Source organism: Parus major, chromosome 2, assembly GCF_001522545.3.
Source record: "Parus major isolate Abel chromosome 2, Parus_major1.1, whole genome shotgun sequence".
Classification (NCBI taxonomy): Eukaryota; Metazoa; Chordata; class Aves; order Passeriformes; family Paridae; genus Parus; species Parus major.
In genome coordinates, this window is record NC_031769.1 from 98484491 (window position 1) to 98502238 (window position 17748).

A 17748-nucleotide genomic window follows, 5' to 3' on the forward strand; every position below is an offset into this window, starting at 1 on the left:
AACAAGGTTTTTATATTGAAATAATACTTCACCTTTTTCACCAGAGAGGCCAAAAATTATAAATACTTAAAAAAAACAAAATCTAACTGATATGCTTCAAAGCACTAAGTTCAGTTAGCCCTGCAGAATGGAGAAAGGAATCCTATTTATTGTTATTATCATTTAATCCAGCTCAGTATATTGAAAAGTACTGCAAAATTTTGTGTCTGTGGGTCTCTGAAATCTATTTTTATTGTGCATAAACATTTTTGTACACAATTATTATCATGACAAATGATGTCTTTATAGAATCCATAATAGAAAGTGTGGCCAAGTGTATAAGTGAAGTGTTCCAGGCAATATGGAGAAACAGTTGTGCTCACATAGAAATTAGGCTCTCCAACAGAGATCTCTAAAGCCCCATTTGTACTTGAAAGACAAGTCTCTTGTTTTGCTTTATTCTTTGCTAGCCAACAAACATCTCATCTGTATTCTGAAAAATACACCTTTCAACTGTGGGAGGAAAAACAATGTTTTAGCATTCTGTGGGGAGGGAAGATAAGCAGGGGGAGAAGGGGAGGGGGGAAATAGGGATTATTTCCCCAGTTACCTGGAAGATTAGAAACACTCTTATAACTCACAGGCTTTTTCATATTGATAAAGAAGGAAGTTGTTCCAGGAAAGTGTGAGAAACATTTTACAAATGCAGAAACTGGATCAGAGAAAATTCATCTCTGCATTTATGTTCTGGCATCACATTCAGAGTTGCTCTTTCTGATCTACAGATGTGCCTTTTACCTGGAATGCAGCACAGTATAGAGTAGTAGATAATTTATAACCCCAGTGTGGCAACACTAATTGCGCTGTCTGCTACTGTCTGTTCCTATAATGATGTGCAGGACTGAAACGTATCTCGGATCAAGACTTCACAAAATAAAAAAGTCTGTTCTAAGAATACATGCTCATGTGTGTGAACACATGTGTAGTTTTTTTAGGACATATAGCAACTGGAAATACTAATACTTTGCATCAAAACTCTCAGAGATAATACAGCAAAACACGAGATAAATTGTAATAGTTTTCCTAAGGAGCTGCTTGTCACACAGGTAATATTATCACATAATTCCCCCAGCTATGGCAGCTCAGAAATTGGCTTCTCTTCGCCGACTCATCACTGAAAGGGGTACAGTGAGAATCACCAAGGGGGAAGTTTAAAGTTGAGATGGCACACACTGGATTCATTAGCATGACAGGAAGCAAAATGGATGAGTCAGATTTCCTCTCCAGTGTTAACCCAAGTGCTGGCCCTTCAAGGGTACAGAAAGCTGATGGCCCTATACTTACAGCAATCTACACCAAGAAATTAATCTGTTGCAACAAGGAAGTTCTAGATACATCACTTTCAAAACAATTTTAATTGAAGCATGTTACTTATGGTACTGTGCAGCAATTGAGACAAGTGTGAAAACCAGATGCAGGACTCCACTCCAGCAATCGCACAAACACCAACGTTCTTCAACATTCCAGGCGCTAATTAGCAGGCGGATGGTATCTGAGTAATAGCTGGCTGGTGCATACATGACCACACATCTGTTTCCCACCTCTCTGCATCACTCTGCATGTTCACAGCCTACACACATTTCTCTCTCAAAGTCCTAATTAATGGAGAGCTCGTGTTGCAATAGGCAAAGAAACTGTTATCACCTCCTACAAGAAGAGACCTACAAGTGCTGTCCACCACTGCTGGGCTTTTACATATGGAGTTCAGTACATCATGTTTAAGCAGAAGACATTTCTGAGGGTCTGGTTTATTAGCATGAGCTGAATGGAAAGAAGGGCTGTAGGAAACGTCAAAGAATCAAATACCAATCCATATTGCAACACATTTAATTCTGATCCTTGCTTGCTTAAACCGGCTCCCTTTGCAATTCCTGGTAAACTCTTCCCGTCAGCACGCTCCCCAGTGCTGGAGTTGTGCTCAATGCCCCTCCCAGGGCTACAGCATGGTGTGCAATAGGCAATCCAGCACAGGCTGGCAGAGATTCCACAGTTTTCACTTGTTGAGCAACTCAGTGTGCCAGCCTCACTAGATAACCACCTTCTATGAAAGACAGTCAAGATTTCTGCATTATAAGATATGACAGAGGGTGATTACACGCAATATCAGTAATTACTTAAGTCAGGGAAACTGCACATAAGGATTTTGATCATAGCTGCCATGAGGAGTATTTCAAGTCACTTACTATGGACTTCAGTTTCACACCACATTTAGGAATCCATATCTTCCTGGATAAGGATGCTCAGTTCTCCAAAAGAATGAGAAAATGTCCTCCCAAGCTCTCAACATGATCCCATAGCTAGAAATTAACCGAGTGCCTGAAACTTCAGCCTTATACGTTTCTTAACGAGTACCCTCTAGACAGATTACACAAAAGTGGAGTCAGTGTTGAGAGGCTTCCTTCCTTTAAGTATTGCTAAATCCTGGCCTCAAAAGCATTGCATGGTAATGAGGTATACAGCCTAAAGACAGAAAGGGTGAAAAAATTTCTTTTGTATCAGCTTTGAATTGTACTGAATGATAGTCTAATCTTACCACACACACCAAGTGCCTGAGCCACCTCTGTTCCACACCCATAGTTCTGCGTACCTTTTTATTTTCCCACCCTTTGCCTAGACTCAAAAGCAAATGATTCCAAAATATTTGGGCCCTATACATATCCAGGTCTGTTCACAGCTTCTTTCTGTTTTTTTCCTGTGTTTTCTACATCCACAGTATGTTTCTGTGCTGCAGAAAAACAGCATTCTAAATAAAGGTTAAATGTTGATTTATGTAGCAGCATCGTAACATTTCACATCCTATTTTTATTGACTCAAAATACTTTATCTGACCACAACTATATTCTCTAAAGAGGTCTTCATTCAGCCTTTCACAGTGATGCTTTTTAGTGGTCCTTTTCCTGAAATTACACAATTAATTAGAACCTAATAAAATGTATTAATACTTTGCCCTCCAGTATGAATTACTTGCATTAATCAAGATTGAATTTCATCCATCATTCTGTTGACTGCTGACCTCATTTGATTAAATCCTTCCCAAGTTCTTTTTCAAACTTCACTAACACCACCAAACATCATTACATTGCATTACATTCACCACGTTTTAGGATATTTTGCTTCAATTGTGGAATTACAGTTGACTGACTGAACTCTCTCCTTTTGTCTCTACTCACATTTTAATGCAAATTATGCACCCACTTTTTATGTACCTACTTAGAAACTATCTAGCATATACATTTTCTTGTTGCCATACAAGTGAAAATTAAATATACATGTAATAATAATGGACAGTACATATCAATGTTAAATGTGCAACACAAAGCACATACTTTAATTTTTTTTTATTCTGTCACCTTATAATTGCAGTTTTTTTCCAGTACATAACGCCCATTTTCTATGACTATTACAGCTTAACATACTTTTTCCTGTTTTTCAACCACATATAAATTTCATTTTCTTTTATTACTTCTTTAACACAGATGAACATCGTTATCTCCATTTTTTAAATAAGAAAATTAGGAAAGAAAACAAAGAATTATTTCATCAGGATTGCACAGGAAGTTGGTGGCAGAGATGTCAAGCAAACTTGGAACTGGTGGCAAGACCTATTCACTAATTGACAAGTCTTCCATTCCTCATAGCATTTCAGTCCTTCCTTTAGTTTTCTAACATCAGTGAAATTTATTTTCCTTGCACATTATCTAAGATGCTTGACAAAAGGGGACATGGTCTGAAACCTGTGTTATATACTGCAGCAAATTTATTTGCTGGAGGAGAACCACCAGCCCTGAATATAGTCAGGGCCAGTTGACTGATCACCTACATTGTAATAGCCTATCAAAAGTGACAGGTATTCACAGTGAGAGATGCATCTTATTACAAACAAAAGCCATGTGCATCTTTCCTGCTGGTGGTTAAACAAGCCAGTGCCTTTGTTAGGGAGAGGGAAGAAGAAAAAAAAAAAAATGGAGAGGTTTGCAACATAATGATCCCCATCAACATCTAGCAAATCTTTGACTGGTACAATAGGTAATTTCTTCAGGAATATCAGAATCTGCTGGAAGTCAAGATCATTTCCTATAGAAAGAGCTGAAAGGTTCCACAAGATAGCAGTATTATTCTCATTAGCTGCAAAGCACTGAACACAAAGGAAGAGCGTGACCATTTGAAATGCCATGAGGTGGGTGGTGAGGCTGAGGTACCAGCGTGGAATACAGGGCACTGTGACCGTTCTCCAGGAGACTACTGCCTCTTCTCTGGGAAAAAGTGGGAGTTGAGCTCTATATCAGACTGTGGCTCTACAGTTCCTCAAAGCAAACGGTTTATTTTGGCCAGATGAGCTCGGTTTTGAAACCAACAACAATAAGACTATCTGAAATTTAGTGGAGCATGAACTATCCATGAACTGGAACACCAATCCCCATCACCAAACACAGGGGTACACCGATTCTTACAGAGCCCCCTATTTGAATGAAGACGTCCCTAGGCCAACCAGCCCTAGTCATACCAATTTGTTTTTATCTTAGACCACAAAAAAGAACATTCTAACTCTTAGTAAAATATCAAAGAAAGGAAGATTGTTTTGGAAGACTGTGCTGCCAAGAACACAATAACATCACCATCAGCCCCCACACATTTGTTATTGCGTTCAGCACAAATGCTGGATGAACATCTGCACTGTAAAAAATTAAGCCCATTAGCTCCTTCAGCTTGTTAGCATACTTTAATACTGTGATCACAGCTTTCTATTTCTATCAAGGTGCTACTAGGTGTCAGACTCGGTATTCACATAATGTGTCACTATTATCTCTACCCCTACCAGATCCCTCCAGTGTCTTGCTTTCATGAAACTATCACACACTGATACTGAACAGAAGGAAAGAAGAAGGAGAAAACAGGGAAGGAAGGAAGGAAGGAAGGAAGAAACTATCAGTGTGGCAATACTGCTGGAAAGATAAGTAGACCTGTGATCTTATCATGTACGGTTGGACAATGCTGTGTTCAATATATCTCTAGCACCTTAGACTGCATTGTTAAGTTGTTATAAAAGTCTTCTAACCCACACAAAACAGAATTGATTTAACAGCTCACTGTCCTCATCTGTTCTCTGTTAGTTCCTAACAGTAACTCAGTATAAAGAATTGGTTCCACTGTCTCATTTATGATCTAAATAGAATGCAAAATTCTCTTTTAGTCTTGATTTTAAGCCTTAACCTGCAATTAAAAGAACAGTTGTTTTTAAACAAAGATAGAAATACCAATTTGTGTTTTCATAAAAGCTGAGTATAGATATTTCTATGTTTCTGGTATTTTTCTTAACTCTAACCAGTCTGTATTCACTCCTTAGGTTTGCATACAACATGCATGTATATAAAACAAAAATAAGCACAAGTCTGTTCTAAGATACATGCGTACTCCCACGGTATCTGATGCCTGCGTGCTACACAGTCACAGGTGACAACTGTGTTTTCTACGTGCAGTAGGCTTTGTCAGTGCATTTGTTTTCTCAAACAGCCAAAACAAATTTAAGCCTGCAAGATGAACTTGGTTCACCATTAAATATAAAGCTGTCACAAAGTCCACAAATCCTGACTATAAAACCCACAACATCACTCAGAAAAAAACAGTAAACTTAGAGAAAGTAAAAGTCCCTATTCCTCACAAAACAAATTAAAAGACCCAGGTAAATAGTCTTGCTAGCTGGCATGAATTCAGCACCTTCTAGCTCATGTCCTACATTCGGAATGCCTTAACATGAAAAGTATGTGCTGCATATAGAAGAAGCCAACGGTGCCCACACATTTACTGGTTAGTGAAGGGTTGGTGGATCTTCACTTATTCTCACACTTCAGAAATGAGATGTTTCTCTTTACCCCAATTTCTGCCCTTCCTAAATGCTAAATTCTCTCCAGAGGACATAAACCCCATGCTCTTCATGCAAAGCCGTGCAGCATTCCTCCAAAGAATCAGGTTTACTGGGAAAGCAGAACTGTTTATCGAATTTGCTTTTTACTCTTTCACTTAATACCTGCAACTGTCTAGTGTTAGATTTGATGGTGAGCTAGCTGGGCCTTTGATCTGACCCAGGAGAGCTGTCCCTACGTAGTAATTTAACTAGCTAACATTATCCCAGTAAAGCCCCATGACTTAAGCCAAAATGGACTTGGTTATCAAAATGATATATTACATTGTACTAGCCTGGGTTCAGTCCAAAAGAGCCCAAGCCCAGGGATTGTCCTGAGACCCATTCTGATGCTTCACTCTTCTGTTTCATTTTTCTGTTACAAAAAGTGACGAATAATGAGATTTTCAAAATTATGGAAAAGGAGGAAAGCAACTGTCAGTTCTTAATTCCCAAACTCTTTTGTATTCAGAGAAAGGTTTATCAGCATATACTTTAGAGGGGCAGGGACTAAGGCATAGAACCTTTAAACCAGTCAAGGATAAGCCACAATTGAACAGAGCCACTTGTACCTCCCTCTGCTTTTGTGCAGGCACAAGAGGTTGTACAGCCGAGCTGAGAACAGAATCAAGGACCTGACACCAGACAAAACATAGTACACACTTCTCAGGGTTCATCAGAACCAGGCCAGCCTCCAGCCCAACTCCTGTGTGCCTGCACAAACACTTGCACAGGAACAAGTGAGGGACCAACCACAAGAGGCAACAGTGGCTTGTGCCACTTTCAAGCACTTGCAAAACTGTGGAGAGCATAATAAGGGTTTCATCAGGATTTCCAGTCTGAGAAAAGTAGCTACTAATGACCAAAGCAACATGCTTTGGTTAAACACTGCATGATATGGAAAAACATCATTTCACTCACAATACAGACCACTGTAGAGATCATTGAAAAGCATGGATTTCCTTGAGCATGAGGCATATGAAAATTTACATAGAAACTTGAGACAAAAAAAAAAATTCACTGTGCATGTAATCATACCAGAACTTAAAAGGAAACCCCCAATTCACCTTAATCTCAGTTGTTACTTTACAGCAGAAGTAAAAGATGAGCCTGCTTAAGAAAAATTAAGGAGGTTCATTTCATGAGTGAGATGAAGAGTTTCTGGAGATAAATGGTCAGATACACATCTGCAGAATGAAAAGCAATCAGACATCACTGTCTGCAACACTGTTAGAGAAGGAAGGTGATCTAGTCTGACTTTATGTCCCTTTCTTGTGAGGATTTTTTTAAATATTATTTTTTATTAAACCTTCACAAAACATTTTAAACTATAAGAAAATGTAAGTTATTGCCTAAGCACCTGAACAACTTCCAATGCTCTATAGAAGGAATAGTTGCCAATGGCTCCTCCAGGCTTGTTAGGAGCCAAGTGCAAACAGTACAAATGCACTGCTCCTCCTAATAAGTATTTACCAGCAATAACCAATGTGGATTGAGTGAATAGTGGGGAAAGCTGTGACTGTAAAATTCACACAGGAAGATTTCAGAACTGCATCTAAAACTTACAGAGATTTAGCTAGGCCGTGTCTAGTGCACAGTACAGTGTGACCCCTGCAAATGAAAATGCAGTGAGGAAGGGCAGCAGTGGACAACACTTACTAACATGGACTGAAAATAAAAGTAACAAAAGTTGCTCAGTTACACCCTGTATGATTCCCAATGTCGTGTTCAAGCATCTACTAGGTGCGTGTGAAATAATGAAAATAACTGTCTCACAATTTATTCTCTTTCCAGGGATCTTGCCTGTGGTATGAGACTGCACTGGGGTTTTCATACTTGACTTTTACACTGGCACTGATGGAATGTTTCTGCTACCATGCACTTCTGGTGGAGAACCAGTGTGTAAAAAGAGTGTCACAGAGAGTGTGGGAGGTCATTTCCCAGCCTCACACAGGTCCAGGAGGAGCTCTGGTGTCTTGAAGAGCCAAGTCAATCTGTGAGATACAAAGTCACATTGTGCCTGGCAGTACTGCTCTGAGATTTCCAACCTGAATCTTAATCACTTTCTAAGATACATAAAAGTCAGTCTTTGAAGAAAGATTTTATTACACAGTTCTCTTTGACAGCTTACAATTCTCTTTTGCATCTTTAAGAAATCAGTAGCCAAAAAAGGGGACTGGAAAAATCACAAGGATTACCCAACATGATAGTACTGAGCAGTAACATTTAGTAATGGATGAAGTTTCCTAAAACTTAACAGGAACCGATGGAAGGGTGAATGAAATGTGTATGAAGAGCAAACACAAACAACTTTAAAGAACATTTTTTTCTGATCTTGATTAATATGATACAACTGACATACTTTGAGAATGAACGAAAGAGCATTTCAGAGCTACTGAGATTCCCATGTTTTCATCTGCACAGTACTGTGAGTTTTTCTTTCTCTCATTAGCTGTAAATACATGATTAATGTTCAGCTGGAAACTTCATGAAACAGAAATCCCTTACCAGGAGCCGAGTTCAGCCCCATTCTTAAGCAAATGCAAATACCTAATTTTGCACCAGCACATTTCATAGTTGTTATTGGCCACATACGTGTGTGTGTGTGTGTGTGTGTCTGGCTTGTCCAAGTCACTAATAGTGTAAAGCCTTAGGGGAAGAATATGTAAACTCTAGCATCACTGAATTCTACTGCAGTTTTGTTACAGCATTCATGATACCAGAATTCTATTTCACGGAATACAGTATTTTTTAAAATACATACAAAATTTTAAGAAAAGAATATACAAAAGTCACCTTAATGTTTTGGTCTTTTTAAAATTTTCAAGATCATATTAATTGTTAACATTCTATAATGTGCTTTAAAAATACACAAGGATGAAATTATTTCAAAACAAAGCACAGAACCTGATTATAGCACTTCAAGAAACAAGACTGCACTTAGGCTGAAAACCAATTGGATTTTCTAAATAAAAATATTGATCTAGTATTTAGTGACATATACACAGAACTAAAATCCAGAGTGCTATGATTTATTCTGTAATCGAAACCCCAGAGATTACAGAGAACCTCCTGCTTTTTAAATAAGTTAGCATATGTATCAACCTGAGTTTTTGTAAAAACTCTGCTGGTCAAAAAATACTAATCGCTCCACTGACATTAGAAATTTTTTTACCATTAATTGTGCTTAGTGACAGAGAAGGGACAAGTAACAGCATGAGAGACCACTAAATAGCACAAGCACTGCCCTAGGCTATGGGTCTCACCTGGTTACCACAGCTTCTCCTTTCCAAAGGCAGCCTCACGGAACCTCATCTTAACAGCCAGGGACACAGGGAGCCCCGGCTAGGGAAACAGATGAATCCTTCTGAACAAGTGGCCAAATAAAGAAAACGTAAGCAAGTAAGTAGGCATTTTCCAGCATATACTGCGACTAAAGCAATTGATAAATACAGGTGACCGCATAGTTTTTTAAAGCGTGTGCTTTACGGCCAGATGATGACTCTCCCAATCCACCCCCTCCTGAGATCTATACTCCCAGCTCAATCACCCCGCAGTCCCTGGGCAGATACAGCTGAAATCGATACTGCCGTAACAACATCCCTCTCCTTTCCCCCCCAAAGCCCCAGAACAGCCAAGTTTCAGCTGAGCTCGGTATTGACCGGCTCCCAGCACCGGCGGGCAGGATCAGCCCGGATCTCTATCTGCTGAGAGGGGAGCACGTCCTGACTTTCCCCAGTCACTTAAGCCGGCGTCTCACTGCTTGTCCTTAGAGACCACAGCTCCACTCAGGCAGAGAGCGTCTAGACAGTATTCATGATCCATCTGTCTGGCACAGCCAGGCTGATGACAAACTCTATTAGAGCCGAAACAATTTTTTTTTTTTTTTCCCCTGCTCTTCCCTCCTCCCATCTCCCTTTTCCTCCGAGAAGCAGTAATCTGACACTGAAAATTACTATCATTGTTGCAATGCTCAAAATAGCAGTGCCAGACTTTCATTAACATCAACGCTAGACTGCTAAATATTTAAAGAAATGGATAAATTTCACCTGAAGTGGGACAGCCCGGCACACATGAAAGCAGAAGCACAATCAAAATGTAAATCTAAGCGCTTGTTTTTATCTGCACAAATTCGGTGTCACAGTCAGAGGGGGATGCCAAAGGTCTCTTTAAACAAAATATTTTCCTTTGATTGAGCTTTTTGTTTTTAAAACAGAATCATTCTCCAACCCCCTGCAGATCCCTACAAAGCTCAGAGCTGACAGCAGTAGGTGGGGGTGGTGAAAGGGAGAGCTATATATTTGATTTGTTTGGGTTTTTTTACCTTGCAGAGGAAAATGAACTCCTACAGGAAACTCTTCTATGCCAAAACAGCCATGACACATCACCTCCATCAATGCTGACAACTTGAAATTTGATGTAGACATAATTTGCACATGACAAGAAGGATTTGTTCTCACTTATTTTATTCTTCCGTAAAGTCTCAAGCGTGTCAATATTTGTGTTTGATATGCCCACGAACACATACAGACCAAAGCAAAGACAACTACCTGTACTGTTTTCCACCACACAACTAAAAACCCTAAAATCCCCATCACCACAACCCTTCTCAGTAAGACGTGACTTGGACACTGCAGTCTGCAGACAACAGGCTACACGTCCCATTTCAAAATCTAATTTACTTTTAGCAGGACAAGGCAGGCTGATCGTTTGTTGTGAAACAAAGGGAAATGCACAAACAAATGAACTGTGTCCTTCTAGAGGCAGGCACATTGTTTCAGTTCTTTGGAGTCCAAATTCTCCAGGTCACATGGAGTGGCAAGCTGCTGCCAGGGCCAAGCCTGCAATGTTAAAAATCCTGCTCTTTGCCTCATTTTTCCTATCGTGGCTTTGTGCTGTTAAATACACCCTTGACCTCCAAGCAGTCTTAAAAGAACAGTCATCTCCATTATCTCAATCAATAAGTCCTTACAGCTGATGAAAACAAAAAGAAGTAGCCCTACTGAAAGCTGACATGGGCTGTGCACAAGGCGACCTGCAGGGAGAAATGCAGTAGCACTGGGTGTCCTCACCGAGGACTGGAGGTGTGCTTCAACATGCATCACCAAACCTGCATCCCGGTGCAAACCAAGCAAGCTGATACCTTAATATGTTCAGCTTAAATGCCTTAGCATGTATTTTGATCAACTTGCTGGACTGCAGCTTGTGCCATCTAAAATCAGACTCTAACACACCTTGGATTTTCCCAGCTGTCCTCCAATTTCTCTGTGCTATACAGAATGAATCGCCCACACAGCAGCATAAGGCAGCCCTACGTATAAGTCAGCAAAGGAAAATTAAGACAACCAAAGGGCTCCAGAGATACACATTTTGTTCTCCTTCGCACAGGTGAGACACTGAGCTCAGTAGCAGCATTCTTATAAGGGCATGTACTGATAGGACAAGGGGGAATGGCCTGAATGAGAATAGGTTTTAGACTAGGTAAAGCAGGAAGACACTGGAGAAGGCTGCCAGAGAAATTGTGGGTGCCCCATCCTTAGAAGTGTTCAAGGCCAGGTTGGATGAGGATTTAAAGCAATGTTCCAGTATGTGTCCCTGCTCATGGCAGAAGGCTTGGAACTAGATGATTTTTCAGGTCCCTTCCCACCCCAACCATTCTGTGATTTAAAAGACTGAACTAACAGTTAGCACACTGGAGCCATATAAGAATGACAAGGAGGGAGGAACAACAGATCTGGGAGATGTGAACTCCTCTAACAGAGTAAGATAGCATCTCTTATAATCAGGAGATCCAGGGAGCAGGTCACCCACAAAAGAAAATCTTTCCATGCCATTGCCCATGCAACTTAACTAAACTAAACAAGAAGCTCCAACAAGACATTCCGGATTTGGCTGCTGGCAAGAACAAAAATGAGAAATGCGTCAGCAGCTGGGAAATACGGGGTACCACTAACATGGCACATACTGCTTAAATAAACTTTCATATGAAAATTTATTTATTTAGACATTGTTTGGGGACAGCCTGTGTATAACTCTGAAATGAGATGAATATTTTTCCATCACAGGAGGATAGAAGGTTTGAATACAGCATAGGGATTCTTTGAACAAGCAGCAGAGGGGACAGCATACTGCTTGTAGTGATTATGTGTTGTAGGTAAAGAAAAGGGCAGTCCCAGGGAGAAACAGGATACCCTGCTTGGATGTTAACCAGCACAAACTAGTAAGTGGCTCCTTTCAACAGTTTCTTTCTCATTCAAGAACTGCACACAAGCAAGAAGATGCAAGAACAAACCTTATATGTAACACTGACCGAAAAGAAATACCTGGTTTAATATTCCTCAAGTGATTTTATTTTTTTTAAAATACTAATTTTCTTCTAGTTGAGCTGTCTTGTTACTGTCTTATTACTGTCTTGTTACTACTCAGAGAGCAATGAATGCATGTACTTCTGTCTTGAAAGGCAGCCTGCTCAGCTGGGACATTTCAAGAGCACACACTCTGGTGTAATCTGGTAGGGATCCCCATTAAAATCATTGAGCAAAAGCATGCACACATTTCTTAATTCAACGTGTCATCCCTCTAAGGCCTGGAGACCTCACTTCAGCAAGTATTCTAAAAACATTTTTTCAAAGCTGGAATAAGCCAACACAACTGACGTGTCCATAACAGTGTTGTTTCCTATTACCATCTGGCACTGATTTCTACCATATAGTAGTCTGTTTAATAGCCAGAACATGGTAAATATAATTTCAATAGAGTTTATGGTTGTATTATTTTTCTGTCTGGCTTTGATCTTCTTTTTCTCTTTGTTTCACCATTAGGATCCAGTTTCACTGGGATTTGTTGGGTTTTTTTTACTTAACACTGAAGTACCTTTATTTAACAGCACTTGTCACACAGTCCCTATTGTAATGATAAAGTACAGTCACTTTCAATATCCCCAAATGCAACAAGTAATGAACTGCTTTATCTGCCACAAGGTGAGCAAAAAGTTAAACATTTCCAAATGCTCCTAGTAATGTATCCAGTATTTCCTCTACAAACTCCTCATTTCCAATATTGTTGCAAAACCAGCAAATACAGTTCTTGAAATATTTAATAAGACTTTATGTAATTACCCCTCTTCCCTGGGCACTTGAGAGATCTCAATTAGTAGGCAGTTTCTGTGGCCACTTTTGGACAAACAGTTGTGCTAGCTTGATTTAAGAGCTCTTGCTGTACAATATCCCAGACAAAAAAAATTCTTCTATTTGGACTTTACAGATATGCTTACAAATTTTGCATGAATAAACAATAAAATGTGACTTTTTACAGCTCAAAAGCCAAGGTTATAGGCAAATGTGACATTTTGATTTGGACCCATCACTAAAGCCTATGTCTTATCCTGGGACTTGGAAGAGAGTTCCACTCAAAACCAAACAAATTAAAAAAAAAATAAAATGAAATAGCCTAAAAGTATACATAGGTCATTAGTATTTCAAAGCCACAGAAATCACTGCAGAGGTATCAAAGTAACACAAAGTACAAGGTTTAAATAATTTAGAATACAGCATTTGGGAACATGTTCACTTGGAGGTAGAGGGTACAGGAGGACAGGTGTATATCCAACATCTGGCTTCATCTTCTGTCCTGCTTATAGCCGCATGCATTAATTACAAAAATTACAAATACACGCTGCTCATAATTGCTATTACTAATAACAACATAACAAAACAGATATTCCTAAAACATAGTCACAACCAGAAGTGAAATAGAATACTGAGGTATGCCAGTGTGGGAAGAACAAAACCATCTGGAAAAAAGAAGTAACATATTTCTATTGTACCTGTGTATAAGAAACCTTATTGGAAAAATTATCACCCATCCAGAAAGCTGAATTGTGGTTTAAAAATAAATTATTGCACAAGAAACAAAATCAAAAGCAAAGTTTGATACCATGATTGAGGGCAAAGAAAATAATTCTAGTCATAAACTCTGGCACTGTGTGGGCAATACTTATGCACTGAAGAATAGCAATTAAAGCTATTTTAAATATATACCTACAAAGGTCACTAACCTACCAAACAATTCTGATCTCAGCACCAATAAACCTAATAGGAATGAGGAACATAAAAAATATAATTTTCTTGATAGTCTTAATAGCATATAAAGACTCTTAGAACATAGAATACTTCGTAGAATCTTGGAAAACAAATATTTAATTACACTTTCTCAGAGGCCACATAGGATCCATATGATTATATCAATGTCCGTAGCAAAAACTCCCTTGGAATAACTACAAATTTCCATGTTTAGAATCCTGGGGAAAGTGTGTCACAAATCCCTGCTTGCTCAAAGAAAAATAGTATTTACTTTCTCTGTCTCATACTTCCTTGATATCATACTGCAGATCAAGTTTCCAAAAAGACTGATTTCTGAGGTAAACAGACATATTTGACATACATACATACATGGATGCACACAAGGAGCCAATACTCACAGCTGAAGATGCCTGGAGGTGGATGCTCTGTTACAAGCAGGCAGTTCTCTTCATCACTGTTATCTCCACAGTCATTCTGTTGGTTACAAATCAGTGAACCAAGATACAAGCATTTACCACTGGCGCAGGTGAATTTGCACTCTGAAAGGCAAAAAAAGAAACCAAAGTAAAAATCTGTGAGAAAATTGATGCCTACCCTTCTTCAGTGCAAAAATGACAATATTTTTCAAGTAGATGCTATAATAGTGGATGGATCTTTGCCATTTCAACACCAAAACAATCAATTTTGTCCTTATAGCATTGCATGTATAAATATATACACTACACACTCCTGATCACCAGAATCAAACAAATACTAAAACAAATACAAAACAAATACTAAACCAGATTCGCCATTGGGAAAATTCACCTTTTTAAATAATAAGAAATATTTTTTGAAGTACAGGTTGATTATAGTTCACTTTGGACAAAGACTGTGTTCTCATATACGTTTGTGTGACACCTTGCATATTTGGGTCAAGACAGCACTATTAATAAAAACAGTAATTGTCCCACATTAAGAAAAATCTTGCATCAGCTGTAAGGGAACAGGATAGTCTGTAACCAGGAACAATCCTGTCCAGACACAGACAATTATTCCTTAACTACCTTCCCAAAGCAAATCTGCCAGTCTCCCACCTAATTACAATCAAGTACTTGGTGTCTGCACGTTGAAATCCCGCATGCTAGTGTTCTTTAAAAGTTAGCAAACTTCTAAAATGCCTGTAAGGTGTCTCAATGCTAAATGCAGGCATGATATAGTTTTACACTTCATTTTTTTACCAAAAAAAAAGGAGAACAGTTTCCCCTAAATATGATTCTGTCATGAGAACAATTCCTATGAGACCAAGTATACTTCATAGCAAGCACTGGAGATGTAATTAGGAAATATTCACAAAAAATATACACACAATTATGAAAAGCTTTCTCACTAGGTTTGTTCCAAAGTAAAATACACACATAAAACAGAGAACACATTATATCTAGACAAATTAAAATTTAATGATTACACTACTAGTATGTTGACAAATTCTGTTGATTGTCATTCACAAGCAGAGGCAGAGCAGGCAGAATTAGAAACTCTCACAAGTAGCTCATTAAAGGAGTGCCATTCCCTGAACCCTGGGCTTCCCTAGGACTGCAATACGGGTTGGCTCCTGCTTCAGAGAGATGCTTTCTGGTCCTTGCCAGCAAAGAGATAGAATTTGCTCATCTTCAACAGTATCAGCAAAAGACCTTGCTTTAATCTTAACTTAGTCAGAGCTGAGACAACAGGACCTCCAATCCTAAAAAGTCCCTAAATCAGTTACCGAGGTGTGACACTTACGTGTCTGTTGCATAATGTAATCATGGTAATAGCAAAGCAGAGGAAAAAGAAATTGAGAAAGGGAGCAAATTCATTTTCATTTTTCATTTGCTTTATAGAAAAAAGCAATTTGCAGACTTCACTCTGAACACTTTTCAAGAGTATTAATGATATTTTGGTACACGTAGCATCAAAAACCTGCTGCAATAAAAAATTGTATGCATAAATATGTGTAACATATAAAATGGCACTTAGGAATATAAATAGAAGGCATGAAATGCAAGGAAAACAAGCATTTCCTGTGGGGAAAAAGCTTGATCTATTTCACTTTGTGAAAGTGTACTTATAAAATAAGTATTTGCCTAAATGAGGTCCTCAAATTTAAGCTTTTTCAGTCCAACCCTGCAGTCCCTGACCTATGAAAATTGCAGAATAAAATACTGTACAAACAAATTATTTTCTTCTGTTTGTTAATGTGTTTTTCTCTGCTACAACAAAGAACTGAAGAGGCAATGAAGGGCTTAGATTCTTTTTGAGTATAGACTATAAAAAAAATCATAACCAAATGAAGAAAGCCTTTGAAACCCATGGAACAGAAAAGGCCATTAACAATCACTTTTGGAATGGAGACTTAAAAGACCAGACTCAATATTAGCAACCTGATAATTACAATGCTTTAGGACTCATTTCTGCAATTTCATGAAGAAACTGGAATAAGAAATAAACAAAGCTGTCTTGGAAGATTAGAAAAGTCACCTTGAAAGGATTCAAACTTTCCAGGTATCTTAAATGAAGAATTTAACACAGGGTTACGTTAGAGTGGTAAAGAACATAATGCTTCTATTAGAAAGAATCAATCATATTACAGTTGGAATATGTGGCATGCTACTTTGGCTAACTTGTACTGCTTTCCTGTGCCTTTGTGTTGAGTCCTAAGGTAGTGCTTTCCATGCTTCCCCCATGGCTGATATGAAATGCTCAAGCAAGATATCAAGTCAAAAGCAGTTAAAGCTAAGAACTCAAGGTGTCTGTTTGCCACCAGATTATATGGTTTTCACACAAAAGACTAGACAATGCATTACATTTTTCATAGCTATATTAAACTCTTAAAGTTCTGGGGTTTAACTAACATTATCATAAGAGAACTAACCAGAAGAAAGGAATTGTGATTTAGGGGAAAGGGACCCAAGTCTGTCATAGACAACAGACCCCATTGAAATATGGAATCAAAAAGCAGACTCAAACAACTTCTGTTGTAAAATATTAAGGCTACTTCCTCATTCCCTCACACATGTGAAAATAGCCATTGTGAAGGTACATTAAAAAAGAGTCATGAGGCCTTTTTTCTCCTTTTTAATATGCCCACATTGACTGGAAAATTGCTTACAATACCACAGAAATTCTGTGTTGATTTGAAAATGGGGTATGTTGTCAAAAATCATGTTGCCTTCTGATCTCCCACCAAATCTATTTGCCAAGGAAGCAGCCATCCTCTACTGGCCCTGCTTGGGATGGGGATAACTTTCTTCACAATGGACTCCATGGTGGCTATTTGGATTTGTGATCCAAATAGTCAGTGCTGGACAGTGTTGTAGGACAGTGTTGATGTCACAACAATGTTTTGTTTAGTGCTGAGCAGTGCCTGCATATCAGTGAGGCTTCCTCTTTTTCTCACTCATACACTTGCAAAAGTAACATCAAAATCTAATAAAATGTAATATCTAATGGAGGACACAGAGTTGCCAGTCTTAGTCTGCATAATCACATTCTGCTGAAGTCTGAAAGAAATATTTGAAGAAAAAATGTATTGCAGGAATAGGGCAAATTAATTAAACAGATTATTCAATGAAAATACAGATACTTCTGATGACAGAACACACTTAGGATCTGGTATTTGCAACTTGTGAACAAAAGTTCAGTACCTTTAATTAGTTTGCTTAGTGAATGCATTTAAACAGTGTGTGCTTTTACTAAAACCAGAGAAGA

At 38.6% G+C, this 17748-nt stretch overlaps 1 protein-coding gene across 3 annotated transcripts in view; it reads right to left on the reverse strand.

The window, feature by feature from the left end:
• Window positions 1–17748, reverse strand: part of LDLRAD4 (low density lipoprotein receptor class A domain containing 4) — a 282113-nt gene that overhangs the window by 133261 nt on the left and 131104 nt on the right. For all 3 annotated transcript variants that reach the window (XM_015617170.2, XM_015617168.1, XM_015617169.1), the window contains one exon: window positions 14418–14558. In XM_015617170.2, the coding sequence (XP_015472656.1) occupies window positions 14418–14558 (141 nt within the window). The remainder of the gene's footprint in view (window positions 1–14417; window positions 14559–17748) is intronic.